Source organism: Poecile atricapillus, chromosome 2, assembly GCF_030490865.1.
Source record: "Poecile atricapillus isolate bPoeAtr1 chromosome 2, bPoeAtr1.hap1, whole genome shotgun sequence".
In the NCBI taxonomy this organism is placed as follows: domain Eukaryota; kingdom Metazoa; phylum Chordata; class Aves; order Passeriformes; family Paridae; genus Poecile; species Poecile atricapillus.
This window is the reverse complement of record NC_081250.1, coordinates 113,114,925-113,129,480: the sequence shown is the minus strand read 5'-3', so window position 1 is coordinate 113,129,480 and position 14,556 is coordinate 113,114,925. Positions and strand designations below refer to the sequence as shown.

The following is a 14,556-nucleotide window of genomic DNA, read 5'->3' as shown; positions in this document are numbered from 1 at the left end:
GCAGAGGGAAGGTTAGAGCTCCTAAGACCCTTAAAAGCAAGATTCAGAGTAGTGTTCATGCTGTTTCCTGGAATGGAACAAAAGTGGTCATCATTTTATTGAAAAACATGAAGCTGCTGCCATATTTTCAGCATTTTCCATGCCTCTCAGAAAATTGACTGGAAAAGACAGTGTAGAGTTTTGCTAAAAAAATAAAATTATCTTCCTCAGAGCTATGCAGTGAAACAGAAACAATGTTTTTGAGGCTTTCATTAAAGATGTACTGAAATTTCTCCTTAAAATCCACCTGATCTTCTGGGGAACATAAATGTCATCATAAGTGAGATCAGAAGTGAAGAATGACAATGTGAGCACAGAACAACAGTAAATAGGGAGGAAAGGAAAACAGAGAATCCCAGGCAATAATTAACTATTTATATTTAGTCAAGAATTAATGTTAATTTTTAATTTACATTTTGGAGCAGAGTAAAAATTAAAGTATTTCATACTGACTGGCATGTGATGTAAAAGAAAGTTTATAATTGATTGACTCTTAAAAAGAATATTTAGTTAGCAATCTTTTCAAGCTATCTGTCTTGTACAATATAAATCAGTCATCTAATGGCATCCAATAATCTAATAATGTTTCTATGTGTCTCTATGAAAGAAGTCAAATACATGTTGAACAAAAGGATGAAGAAGCTTCAAAAATCTTCACAAAACTGAAATAACAGCATGTGAAACTTAAATATACCATTTCTCAACCTTTTTCCCAGTGTGTGGTTATTCATCTGGTGAGTGTGGATATTCATCTTACAAGAGTAAAGGTATGAAGAATTAGTTTGTCTGGGTACAGACAGAAAACAAGACCTCTCTTTTCTGAGGATAGAACTGAGACCAAGGTATTTTATGTATGGAAGAACATGACAAAGAGCTGAAAGGTTTGCAGCACAAAACAGGAGGCGGGAAAAAAGGAATAAACATGGAGAGGACTCTACAATAGCACAGGGACATGGAAACATAGGAGGAAAAAAAGGGGGAAAATATTAGAACAAAAATTTTAAAATGTAATAGTATAAAGATAAAATAAATATGTTGGTGGCAACTTCATGGATCAACCTGTTGACATTTGATAACATAATATATTCAAGGCCACACTCTCATATAGCTTACCAGCTATTAGTAATCCTACTACCTTTTGAAATAAGAAAATATTATGTGAATTTTTAAAATTTTATTCAATTATTGCATACATTTTCAAGGTTTTAAATCCTCTTTTTGGTAATGCCTTGCTCTTTCTTAGTGACATTTCTTTGGATTAATTTACATAGGCAAGCTTTATACTCATTCCGAGTGTAAAGGACACAGGACACAGGTCAGTCACATTTCCAATTTGAATTAATAGTGTTAACAAGGTTTGCCAGCAAACTTGCTCATCTGCTAACAACTTCCATCATGTGGCATTTGAAGCTTTTCTCATTATTTCAGTTCCTCATGCAACTGGAGGAGGTTGGCAGTAAGGGAGGGCCTGTTTGACTGGAAATCTCCCTTCCTCTGCAGCTGTGCTGGAGACTGAGGATGTCAAACCACAGCGGTGTCATGTAGGCTGTTAACAGTGACTACAATAAAAACAAAAGCTCTCAACCCATCTCTTGTTCTTACTTCAAAATATTCCCGGTCCTGCAGCCTACTCTTGGAAGATGAAAGATCCACCTAAATACCTACTTACAAAATTTCTACTCATGCAATTGATTTATTTCAGAAATACTGCATTTCTTAATATGGAAATAAAAGAGAAAACTATAAACCCATGGTCAGGATCTGAACTCCCACCAGGTTTCGCAATAAAAATTCTCCGTAGTTTCCAGCTACTGTCTTATATTATACACTGCTACTGACCAATGTTTTGGGTTCTCTTTTTTCTGATTTGCATTATTTTTCTTTCTTGTGGAGGAAAAGGCTTTTTCCAATGAGGAAAAGTTATTATTTTCTTTCAAATCTGGCATTATAAATGACATTTTTAACCTCAGCTGATTGCTTTGCTTTTTACTTTTAAGTAGCTGGAGAAAAATAAGCTGCCTTAGGCTTTGCCTAAATAATCATATTTACATCTGTCAGGTTGTCACTTTAAAGCTGTCCAGATTGGCAGGGGGAAGAAAGTTACCCCCATCTGATAGATACTTGACGACTTCAGTGAAAAAAATGGATTCACTCCACTGAATAGCTGACAGATACCAACAAGATAAAAAAAACCCCAAAAGATTCTTATTTTGTGAAAGTAACAAGAATGGAAAGTGCTTGAAAGGTGACCTATCTGTGCACATATTTGCAATTCTCTCCAAGATAGGGAGTTTCATCTTGGCATGGTTTATAATATTCAGCCACACATCAGAATCAAAATCGTAAATAAAGACAATAGAGAAAATAAGTCAAAACTATTATTTTAAGCTTTTATTTTTTATTCTATTTCTATTAATTAAAATTGCTAATGCTAATTATCAAATAATTAGTGTTGTTTTATCAACACTAAAATATATGGCAAGAAAATTCATACTTTTTAAAAGAGAACGATCCAACGTAACAAATATAAACTAAATCTCAGGAAACCTCAAAAAACTAAATATTCAAGCAAAGAAAATGTAATAACTTCATGTCACTTCCCAGGCATGTCATCATTAAGTGATGTGTTCTGAATTTAAATTTATTCTTAAAAATTAATAATAACTGTATTATTGAAATTTAAAAATCAAGAAAACCATTCTATTGTGTAAAGATTTTAATTTAAAATACTTTTTTATATGAAACTAAAAAAATAAACAATCTCTAACAACTAATTTTGTTAATATTTTATGGGCTTTGTATATATTTATGAATCTTTCAGGACTTGATTTCACAATAGCATAAGGACAACTCTAAAAGTGAAATATCATATTTTTTTTCGTTTACAGTAAAAAAAAAAAAAAAATGACTGTGTGGTTACCAATATCAGAAAACAGATCTGGCTGCAGTGCAAAAATGTGAAACAGTGTTACATTCTGGCCCTGGTAAAGGTGTTTATTGATAGTTTTTTTCTTTATTGTAAAACCAATTACAGTCCATAGGCTACATTTAGACACTATTGTATCAACCTCAGTTAAACGCTTGGACAAATGCCATGCTGCTTTGAGAGCTCTTGCTCTACCAATTTAAAAAAAAAAAGCCCCTTTCATTCCCTTTTTATTAGTATTGAGTTATGACTGACCTTCAGAAAAATTTCCCCCAAAGATCCTTAATTAAAAAAATCAAACCACTAAAAGAACTTATTAATGTTTAATGAATTAATCCGTTTACTGCACAGCAACATAGAAATAAATTACTTGAAAGAAATGTGACTCATCCGTATGTTACTATCAGGTGAGTTAGCAGTATTTTGTAAAATCTATGACCCTTTAAAAGCACATTTAAGAAAATTTTGTAAATATGCAAACTATCCCGGTAGCTAACAATTTGCCAGCTGCTTGCAGTTTATTTTGATTCCTTTAGAAAAAAGAGTAGCTGATTGAAATCATCCAGCCTGTCAGATGGTACATTGTCATATCCTTACTTTGTGGATCTCACATGCACATAGATTCTATGTGTAGAAAAAAATCTGAGTAAAATTAATAAACAAAATTTATTAAAGAAAATTCACAGCTTCCTAGACAGATAAACTACTTATCTTGACATAGCACAATAAGCTTTTTCCTTCAATTTCAGATGTTCATGAAAGGTGATAGAAACTGTGAGGATTAACTCTAAAATAAAAATATTGATTCTGGAATGGCAAATTTCAAAATCTTTCCTAGGAACAAATCTACTTCAGATATGCCATACCTTAGGCTATCTCCTCTCCCATCACAGCTGTCACCAAGTTCAGCATTAGGCTATCCTGGCTAGTCCAGGCTATTCACACGTATAGCGTGACAAAAAGCATGGGAGCTGCCTCACTGCACATTTTTATATGGAACATCATACAGCAACCTTTAGTGAGCATAATTTCAAGTAACTCAAGAAATATGCTCAAAAGAATATATGAAGATATTATCTAATTCTTCCATCAATAGTGATGAGGTTCCTACATGGCCTAGTTCAGCTGTTTTCGGGACACTTCGTAGCTGCTCTGGGAGAAAAAGGTGTACCTGACCTAATGGACAGCAGTCTTATCTTCCAACATGAGCTACTCCAACTGAGGCATACACTTCCCATGATATAAAGCCTCTCTACAGGCAAGGATTTGATTTGTATTAGTAACAACACTTCCTTCTACACTTTGAGTTTCACAATGTGTTCTCATCCCATTTTCGGTCATTTGCACTGGAACTCAGCTATACACTGGCTATCTGCTAGCAGCATGATACTGAACCTGCTATATTTCTTTGTCTTGGAAAGCAAGACTTTCTTATTGCACACAAAAATAAATATATTTAATACTTATTGATGCAACTGATGCTCAGATTTAGATGTACTTTATGATCATTTGAATGATGGTTGATGCCTTATGGAATTGCTATAGGTACAAGGGCTGCATGACCCTCATTAACGCTTATTCCTTTTTCAGCCCACTAAAGAAAGAGATGCTTTATTTTTATTTTTATTTTTTTTTTTGGTGTATAAAACTATTTTGCTATAATCTTTTATGCATTTTATTTTCTCACTTCAAACTGTATACAACGAAAGAAGAAACAATGCTTTTTTCCACCTCTTTAGTTTTGGAAACTAGAACTGTTTAACACCAAAAGGAAGTGTTCCAAATTAAGAACTAGGTCCTTATCCCACACACTCACATTAAACAGCACTTCATTCCTAAGGAGACATTGATTTTATTTAGATTATTCTGCAGGATGCAGATCTGGATGCTGCTGGAACGTTAAGTGCCTGTTTAAAGTCTGTCCTACACAGAGGAGCATGCAAATTGATTCAGACTCAACAGACAGAAGAGATACTGTTCTGAACTACAAACACAGCCTTTCGTTCCATACCAGTGCAGCAGTGATACAACAAAACCTTATAATCAAATTACTTAAAGATTATTTTTTTAAACAGATTAAAATTTACTTTTACTGTAGCTACTTGTCTTTAAAATTTAACAATATTACTGTTCCTCAATTACAAATTTTATATTTATGCTTAAAGAGTTTATTCTCTGAGGTATTCAATGTCAGTTATTAATGAAAACCTTTGCTTTGTAGAATTCAGGTGAAAGAAAGATAAATGCAGTCAGTTATCTAGAATGACAGAAAGAACAAAATAAAATCAACCAAATGAAGTAAAGCATAAGAAAAACAAACAAACAAATTAAACCTAATAAATCAGGAATAAAACTGAGGGAAAATAGAAAAAAAAAAAAAAAAAAAAAAAAAAGGTAAGCCTGTGGGATTTATGTTATTATAGTACACAATCAAGGCACATGATTCCAGATTATTCAAATTACCTGTGACAAAAGGACAGTTACCTCTCTGTGAAATGCCAATCATCCTTAGTTGGAATGAATTTATTGCTAACAAACCTAGTCTTAAACCCAAAGGAAATCCTGGTAAAGTGTTCAAAAGTCACTCCTCTAACAATGACACTTCCAGGAAAAAGAAACTTTGCATCAACACAGTAATATCAATAAGTTAGTGAGTTATGCATTGAATATGCAAATAACATGGGAATGTTTAACAGGGGAAGCAAATAATCCATTATTTTCTACAGAGCCTTTGCAAATCTAAGGAGAGGAAAACTGTAAGAGAAAGCCTTGCTGTAAAAAGGGGAAAAAAATTAATATGCATTTCATGAAGACATTTAAATAACAAGTTCAGCAGGATATTACAGATATTGCACAGAATAATGAAAGTCATATTTCTGAGTGATAAAATCTTTTAATAAATAATGTCAGAATAGTGTTGGTGGAATAATGGTGCCACAGTGTATGTTGCTAATTGAACAACTACAGCTTGAGCTTTAATTCATAACTTCTTTCTATCCTGACTACTGGATGTCCTGTCTATTGAGGAACAGAGGAACCTGATTGGTAAAAGGAGCATCTATATTCCATATAAAGTATACAGGCCTGTATTAGCAAACTGCATTTTTTCAGCATGAAACAGTCAGAATCTAAGGTCAGATTTGTCATGCAAATAAACCCAGACTCTGTGGAGACTGAAGGCAATGTGTGCCTCTTGTTTCAGAGAAAAGCTCTGAAGAATTCACCTTGAGATATTCATAATCATGAGAAGGATAATTTGATACATTTTTTCATTAATCTTTCACACTCTTTGCACTGTTAACATTTTAGCAATTTATTTTTCATTTGTGCTTTGCATCTTTTTTATTGTACTTATGTTTAGAGATGCAAGTATGTGGCAACTGCAGCAATTAAATAATAAAACACAGAAGAGCATTAACAAAACATTTTTATAAACAGATATCACACTACTATGCCTCATAAGATTTAACACAAAATTCTATGATTATCTAACTTTTCTCAAAGGGAGACCAGAAGGTTTATGATAGTTTCACATAAATCTTAAAAATATCTCTACAAAATATAATTACAGCATCTATAAAAATGTCTCTAGAAATGGATTCTAAATGTTTTCTATTATTTTTGTACCTATCTCCTAATATTAAATAAAAACTTTGCATTACAATAGCTCTAAACCCCACAATCTTATTCCATATAAAATTTTACAGATCTTCTAAATAATTGTCGTTTCTCATGCACAAAATTCAACACGATGCTTAAATAAGGAATCTGACACATCATGTAAAAGCAGTAACACATAAACCCCCATATCCCAGCGTTCCATCTCTGCTAACATGATACGCTGTTGAAGCTAGTGACCCTCACAGCACTGCTGAAGCCTAGTGCTGGGCTACCACAGGAAGGACCCCAAGCAGCAGAGGATAAAAGGTAACTCCTCTACCAGCAAAGCCCTGCCATAAGTATCTTAAGTATCTTAAGTATCTTATCAACTCCACAGACAACACTCAGACACTTAAGTACACTGAGGTATCTGCATGCCCTGCAAAAACCACTGCTTGTGTCATTCCTCCCACATTCAGTGGCTCCAAAACCCAAGGGTGAGTGAAGAGAAACAGTACTGCAGTCATGCATAAAACTTATTATCTTATTGCTGCTTTTTAGATGAGTATTGCTAATATTTATTCACAAAAGAAACATTTAAATACACTTAGTGTTAACAGTATAAAATGAAATACCAGTCCATGGGAGCAAATGCATACAGATGTGTGTATGCAACCCCACGCACATACACACAGCACTTTTTCTTTGTAAAAAACATCTTAAAGAAGAAATAAAAACTACTTACACCAGAATAGAAAGGCTCACCAGACACACAGATCACATCCTGCTCCTGGATCATCAAAATATCTTTGGCTAAGTGCAGTCGCACTTTGAAAGGCTCCTGATTACCATCCTGCAGCAAACAAACCCCTGTCTTTGTCTTTAAGGAGGGAATAAAGAAAAAAAAAAAATTCAGTTAGCTCTTAGAATTGTTAGAAGTGATGATTGAATAAGAATACTTGATAGATAGGTACAGTCATCATAAATAAAACTATTTTCAATTATCACTGTGTTTAGACTATTAGAGAAACAAATGTTACTGTAGTAAACAGTAAAGGCTGTTTTTGTAATAACAGATTTTACAATAATAAGGTGCTGTTTCACCCATGATCATTTTGTGAAACTCTTTCCAAATTGCTTCAAATCAACTGTGCTCTTATGTTCTGTCTTTTCATTAAATTATGACACCCCATATGACACAAAATAAAAGCTGATCCTCCACATACTACACCATTTTTGACACAGAAACATACACAATGACACCTCCAAAATAGCCAGATGTGAGTACCAACAGCTACATTAACCCAGTTGTGGGCTATTTATTCCTTGTCTGTGGATACAACATTTTATTCAATTTTTTAATGTTCCTTTTTAAATGAGAATTCTGAGCTAAGAATAAGAGAAAATAAAAAAAAAATACTAAACTCCCTGTAGTAACATAGGTCTTGCTCCATTTCTGTATTTTACATTTATGGCTAAAGATCAGGAATTCTGTAGGATTCTTCAATATATAAAAATTACTTTTCAGCAATTAACAGTGCCTTTGCAGTAGTACCTACTTGTACTATCTTTTAGAACATTATACATGAGAGGGTGAGCACTGAAAAAGTTGGCACATGGAAGTACCATCAGTATTGAATTTTTCCTGAAGGTTATGTTGAAAATAGCACTCTTGGTAACACTTTGTCAATGGACAAAATTCCCACTGGTAAAGCATTTTTTTTGTATGAGAAATCTGAGTACAAACAATCTAAAAACAGCCTTGCAAGTAGTTTACCAGCATAAGTATTTGCATAGATAGATAGAAATATATAGAGATATAGAGATATAGATATATACACGTGTCTCAGAAGAAAATTCACATATAAAAAGTATTGAAAACCTCTGACTCATCAGTGCCAATAATACAACTTTTACTGTCTTCATAGAGGTCAGATTTCAATCCACCAACTGTAAAAAGTTGGCTAAAGAGGAGATAAAGAATAGAAAAGTATTTCTCTGAACTTTAAGTGCCAAGGTTGACCTGGCTGAATCTGAGGGCTCTTTCTCAGACAAGAGTTTAAAAGAGGATTTGGAAGATCTCCCCATAATGTGCTCTTACATCCATAGCATGGAGAGAACAAACACAAATATGGAACTGACAGTAGGCCACCGGCAAAAGAGAAGTTTAAATCTCTCTCACAAGGCTTTAAAAGAGGTGGAAAGGTCGAGGACAATCTTTAAATAGCTTTATTCAATGTTCTCCACTGACAAACTGTTCTGTCACTTCTGCTCCATACTCAACACTCAAACTTTGGAAACTGTTTTTTTCTTGGATGCCAGGAGCAAATGAGTATAACTGAGCCATGAATTTGAAAGTGGCGCTGACATTGCTTGTATTCTTTTTGATCTAGGTAAGAAGAAGGAAAAAAGGAAGAGCTCCATGCATTGAACTCACTGAGGTCAGTTGAATCTCTGGTCAACAGTCATCGCACACCATTTTTCTAAAATTAAGTGTTTGGGTTTTTGGGTTTTTTTTTTTTTTTTTTTTTGTGAACAAGGTAAGAGAGAAATGTGCACAGATAAAATGAATGGATCACAGAAGGAGTTAGGTTTTCAGTAACACTGAAAAATTCTTCCATATCATACATAAAACGCTACAATATCAAAATGAAGAGTGGTTATGTCCTTGGAACTTTACACACTAAGATGCATCCTCTCTCCTTGGAGTGGAGAAGTGACAGTGGAAGTTGAACAATGTGGATTGTAAATAATTACGGTCAAACAAAAGGGCTAACAAAGGGCTAACACTTAGATAATGCCTTTCTTCTGCAGAAAAGTTTGCAACATGCCTTTCCTCCTCCCTGGATAACTGGCAGTAGAATAAATTCTTCCTCTCATACACTGGGTATAGTAACTCTGCAATCTTACATGATTGCACATTTCTGATTTAGTCAGTAACCTTATAAAATCTCTAGAGTCTTTCTGCAAAAGCTGAGGGGCTACATGTAGGAATTAGAGGCAACCACAGCAGGAACAATTAGACATTAGAATAAAATTAAAATTCAAGTCAGTTTCTAAATGCATATGAGCTGAGCTTATTCAGCCTGAACAAGGAAATCAAGCTTGGGAACAGCAAAATATTTTGGCCCTTGGAAAGATTGATCACACACACTCAGGGACCTTATTTACGTCAGACATTCTAAAATGTAATGAACCACTTTACTGTTGTTGGGTTTTATGAAAGCTAGTGTACAATACAGTTCAAAATTAAATCTTCAATTATACTACCTCCTTCTCTCTCCTATCTGACAGCTGCATTAACAACCATGTTAAGTAGAAGAATGTAGTTGAGTTTCATTAGGTAATTTCAAAAGAAGACCTTGAGAACAAGGACTGGAATTTAATTGTTTAATTTTTGTCTGTTGAAACCACTTTCTTGCTCCTTTCATCCACCTCCTTCAAAGTATTTCACAAACTAAGTAAAATAAAGATATGAGCTCCTGTTCCAGAGCTGGAAATTAGGAAAGACAATCTGTATATATACTTTCCTGTAAACTGCTGTTTTATTCATGTGGCCCCAGAAAACTTTTTCTGATCAGCTGTATAGCCTACAGCCCTGCCCTCTCTCATATTTGAAGAGCTTAGATGGTGTGCATGTGTGTGTGCATGTGTGTGAGAGGTGTGGGAGTGGAGAGCTATGGCTGATATATGCTTTTGTTCCTGATACCAATATCTAAGACATTCCATGTGAGGCTGTGCTAAAACTTTTCCTTTTAAGCCTTCCCCATGTCACTGGCAGAGGGTTGAGCCCTGCTCCTGTCTTACAGCAATAAGACACAAACAGCACATTGGCTGAGCTGCTGGGCCATGCAAGGCATCCTCTGGTGCTCAAATGTGTGATACACTGCATCACCTCACAGCAAACATGCAGAGAGAAGCAGAGCTCAGCTGATAACAGTTTGTTAAGGCAATAAACCTTGACTGAGCCCAAATCACCAAGAACATCATCATATTTATGGAGTTGGGCTCCTGTGCTGCAAAGATGGGAAGAAAACAGTGTTTCAAGTTGCACATTTTTATGAAGCAGAGCAGGTGTGTTTAGGAATGCATATAGAAGCATTGTAAAGAGGTGAAAAAGAAAGTTTCCATATGAGAGAGGAGCCTGTGGCTTCAAGCAAAAGCAGTGTTGAAGGAAGGTAGTGGTACCTAAGTAACAGGTGCAGTGAATGTTGCACCCACACAAGGCTGCGTCTGTCATCTCATTCAATACGGTTTTAAGCTGACCTAGATGAGAATATTAATGTGGCAAGAGCTGATGTCCTGGAAACTGCTTACAGTTCCTGAGCTAATATAATTACAAGAGGGGCTGAAAACTGATCTCCTTTTGCTTTGACACACCAGTCCGTGGTGAACTTTCTGCTTCAGGTCACTATCAGAGAACACTATAGGTGGGCAAAGCCCTTAAGGCAGACTACTTTCCAGAGAATATGGTCAAACTCTGATCATTATTAGCAACAATGCAGTCAAAAAAGACCACTTAAAAATTATACCCTGACTTACAGCACAATGTCCATAGGGACCGTGTAAAAGACCTGGCCTAAAGATTCCTTTCCTAAAAGGAATTTAGAAGTTCTTACATACCAAACACACATTCCACATTTGTTAAATGGCCTTCACAAATATTTAAGGATTCATTTCAGAGGAAATACACATGAAAGCTACAGTTTCTACATTTATACTAGCAGCAGAGTATCTACAAAACACATATCAAAATAAATACTGCAGGAGAAACATCATTAAAGTTACCTGTTGATTTAGAAGTCAATTTACTGCAGAATTTCCAAAATAAATATTTTTTTAAAGTTCATCTGGCCTATAAAAGTCTGCTAGCAGATTTTCTGGGTGTTTTTTTATTGGTTTGGTCTTTTTTTTTCAATTATGGCTTTTTTGTTGGTTTTTTTTTTTTTTTTGTCATTTATGACAAGGAAAAAAAATTCTAAAACATTTCCTTTGTTTTTTTTTTCTCAAAGAGAGTTTCTCAGTCTTTAAGGCAATTTTAAATACTCATAATTAGTTTTCAAGACATGGCTATATCTTCTCCTTCATTTATGTCTTTGGCCCTACAGTAATAAAACAATATATTTAGCTTTGATTCTCATAGTTTTAAGTCAGTAGGAAGACTTCAACAAATATCCCAGAATAGTTTAGTCCACAAACAAGTTGAAGAAAGAAAGAGGAAAAAAAAAAAATCTCGGCACATTTTCTATACAAGGTGACCTGGATTTTTAGTTTTCACTTTGACTATTATGTCCTAAAATAAAGTAAGCCTCTGCAATTTGGTTTCAAGCCCTGAAATTTATTTCTACTATCAAGAACATGATAGCAGTAAGGAGAATGGCTTACAAAACTGCCTTAAATGTGTACCTAACTCCTTCAGATTAATATCTACCCTTTTGGATGCTTGTTCGAACTGAGGCTGACCTCTGAGTATTTGGAGATATGCCTGTCACTGCTTCATAATCGTAAGTATAATAATAAAAAAGGAAATTGAATCAGAGGTTTAAGGAGGTAATGGCATTGGATTTAAGGAGCTAATAGCAATGGATTCAAGAGGAAGGAATATGTGTCAGAACCATATATGGGATGTTTTTTAAACAGTCCAGTTACACATTCTGTGGAGGTATTGCTAGCTTAAGTGAAAAGCACTTATATTGTCAAAAATTGGAATGCAGCCCAGACACACAAGGATATGTTCAGCTTGTCATTCAGAGCCTCTTCAATCAGATACCAACATTTTCCAATCCCAGGGACAGCAAGTCCATTCCTGCATATGAATTATACTCCAGTCTGAAAGTACTGCAGAAAAATTCTGGATTTGGACTTGAACTTATTTTAATTTGATTTGTCAGGTATTTTCCAGGTAAGCATTTATTGTGGTACTCTTTCTAAGTGATTTTATTGAAAGAATGAATTCTTATAGAGAAAGTACTTGCTTCATACATAAATTAAACATTTGGAAAAAAATACGTGTTTACATAAATATGTATATATATGAGCTTCTTGTTAAGCTAAGATACTTTTTTGGAGTGAATTTTTTATTTTTCTGACACTGTAAGGATGCCACAGTCATGTCTGAATTGCCAATGAGTTTAGTGTGACTATGGAGTTGAACACAAGAGGTAAGGTAATATAAAATTGAAGGCTATTGTGAGAACATGTATTTTTCTTCAAATTTACTGCACCTATTACATTACATTCTAACAGATATTGTAAATTACCAGTCATTTTCCATCATGTGATTTTGAGATTAAATCATGAGTTGAAGCTCCATTTAAGAAAAATCCCAGACACCCATGGTATTAGAAATCCCGCTTTTAATTTAACGGGATTTATAAAGAAAGGAAAACAGCAGCTTATTCTGAAATGTGTAAATCAAAAAATGGTATAAAGCTGATCAGAAATAGACCATAAAAGTATATAACAATATTTTGGGAATAAATTCACAAGAAAGTTAAATATGGCTTAAAATTTAAAACACGTTTTGTTGCAGGAAAGTTCGTTCCCCCTCACTACCCCCAGCTAGATGTTGAAATAGAGGTCACTACACCTTTGAATAACAGAACATATCAAATTATAAAGCTTGTGAAGTCTACAAGAATATTTATAGAATTCATAAAGCAGAGGACAAACAGTTTACCAATTCAAATTAATCCTTCAAAGAAAAAATGGACACTACTGTGAAAAAAAAAGAATAGAGTGTTAGCAGGAAAATGAACGCAGTATTTATTAACTTGAATAAGTCTGATGTTATATTAGATGGGGGGAAAAGCCCAGCTATTAGAAGAATGAGATTTCAAAAAGTTAGAAAGCTACTAATGCAGCTTGTTCATAAAGTACAAGGAAAATATTAACTTAAAAAGAAAAAAATAGCAGGGGAAAATGTTCTGATGCATTATAATCATCCCAAGTCTTCAGCTTCAACAGAAGGATACTTTCACTGCAGAGGACAGTTTTATGTCAGAGACTGAGGTTATCTTCCAAGAGATAGCTTTCAGAATATAGAACAAGGTCAAGTGAGTACAGGAGAGCGTTTTAAGAACCCAGTGACTCTGTGATTTATACTCTTGTAAAGTTCAAAAAGCTTGGGATAAAGGGTAAGAGAGGAGCTGGATAGTCTTATGGTTTAGAAATTGTTAAATAGCAGGACAGACAAAATGGATATATTTGCTGATCACTGAGGGAAAAAAGTATGGAATACTGAATAACGAAATATGAAACAGTGAAAAAAAATCCCACAAGCAGAAAGCAGAGAAGCCAAAACCACACAAACACAAAAAAAAAAAAAAATAAAAAAAGAAGTTAAAAAGTCACCTCTTTAGATAACACATAGTTTCCCTTAAAAAAATAAGTGTATGTGTGTAAGGTCTCCATTGTCTAGCATGGAAGTTATTTTTTTGCAGAATAAAACTACTTTAAGGTACCTTGAAAGGTAAGACAGCTTGAAGATAAGATGCTTGGGGGAGAAAATAATCATTAGGATCCTAGAAATCATTTTGAGATTGAAAACAAACTCTACCCGTCTACATATCTGTGTTTAATCTCACATTATAATAACCCTCACTGCTCCAATCAGATCTGCTGTAGGAACTTAGGCACAAAGTGCACATGCAGATACCTGTAAGGAGACAAGACCATTTCAGTGCCCAAACCTCAAACCAAATCTCACTAGTAGACACTAGAAGAAATTAGGGATGCATGAAAGCATCAGTACTATGAAAGAACTAAGGTTCCCTCAGAGACCTCCAGTGCACTAGAGCAGCAGCTAATTAGAATGAAAAGTCATTTAAGGAAAAATAAAAAATTAGTATGTCATGGACACCACGAAAAACATGCTTTAGCCTGAGTACATCTATGTGAAAAATTTTTGCTTTATGCTAATTGAAACTCAGCTCAAACCATTTACTGTCATTACTAAGGATGGAAGTACCAACAAGAATCTGAGCTGCATT

General features: G+C 34.4%; 1 protein-coding gene across 2 annotated transcripts in view; it reads right to left on the bottom strand.

Annotated features, from left to right (window-relative positions):
- SNTG1 (syntrophin gamma 1) overlaps nucleotides 1-14,556 on the bottom strand; it is a 322,766-nt gene that overhangs the window by 143,240 nt on the left and 164,970 nt on the right. For both annotated transcript variants that reach the window (XM_058832034.1, XM_058832033.1), the window contains exon 3: nucleotides 7,311-7,445. In XM_058832034.1, coding sequence (XP_058688017.1) covers nucleotides 7,311-7,445 — 135 coding nt within the window. The remainder of the gene's footprint in view (nucleotides 1-7,310; nucleotides 7,446-14,556) is intronic.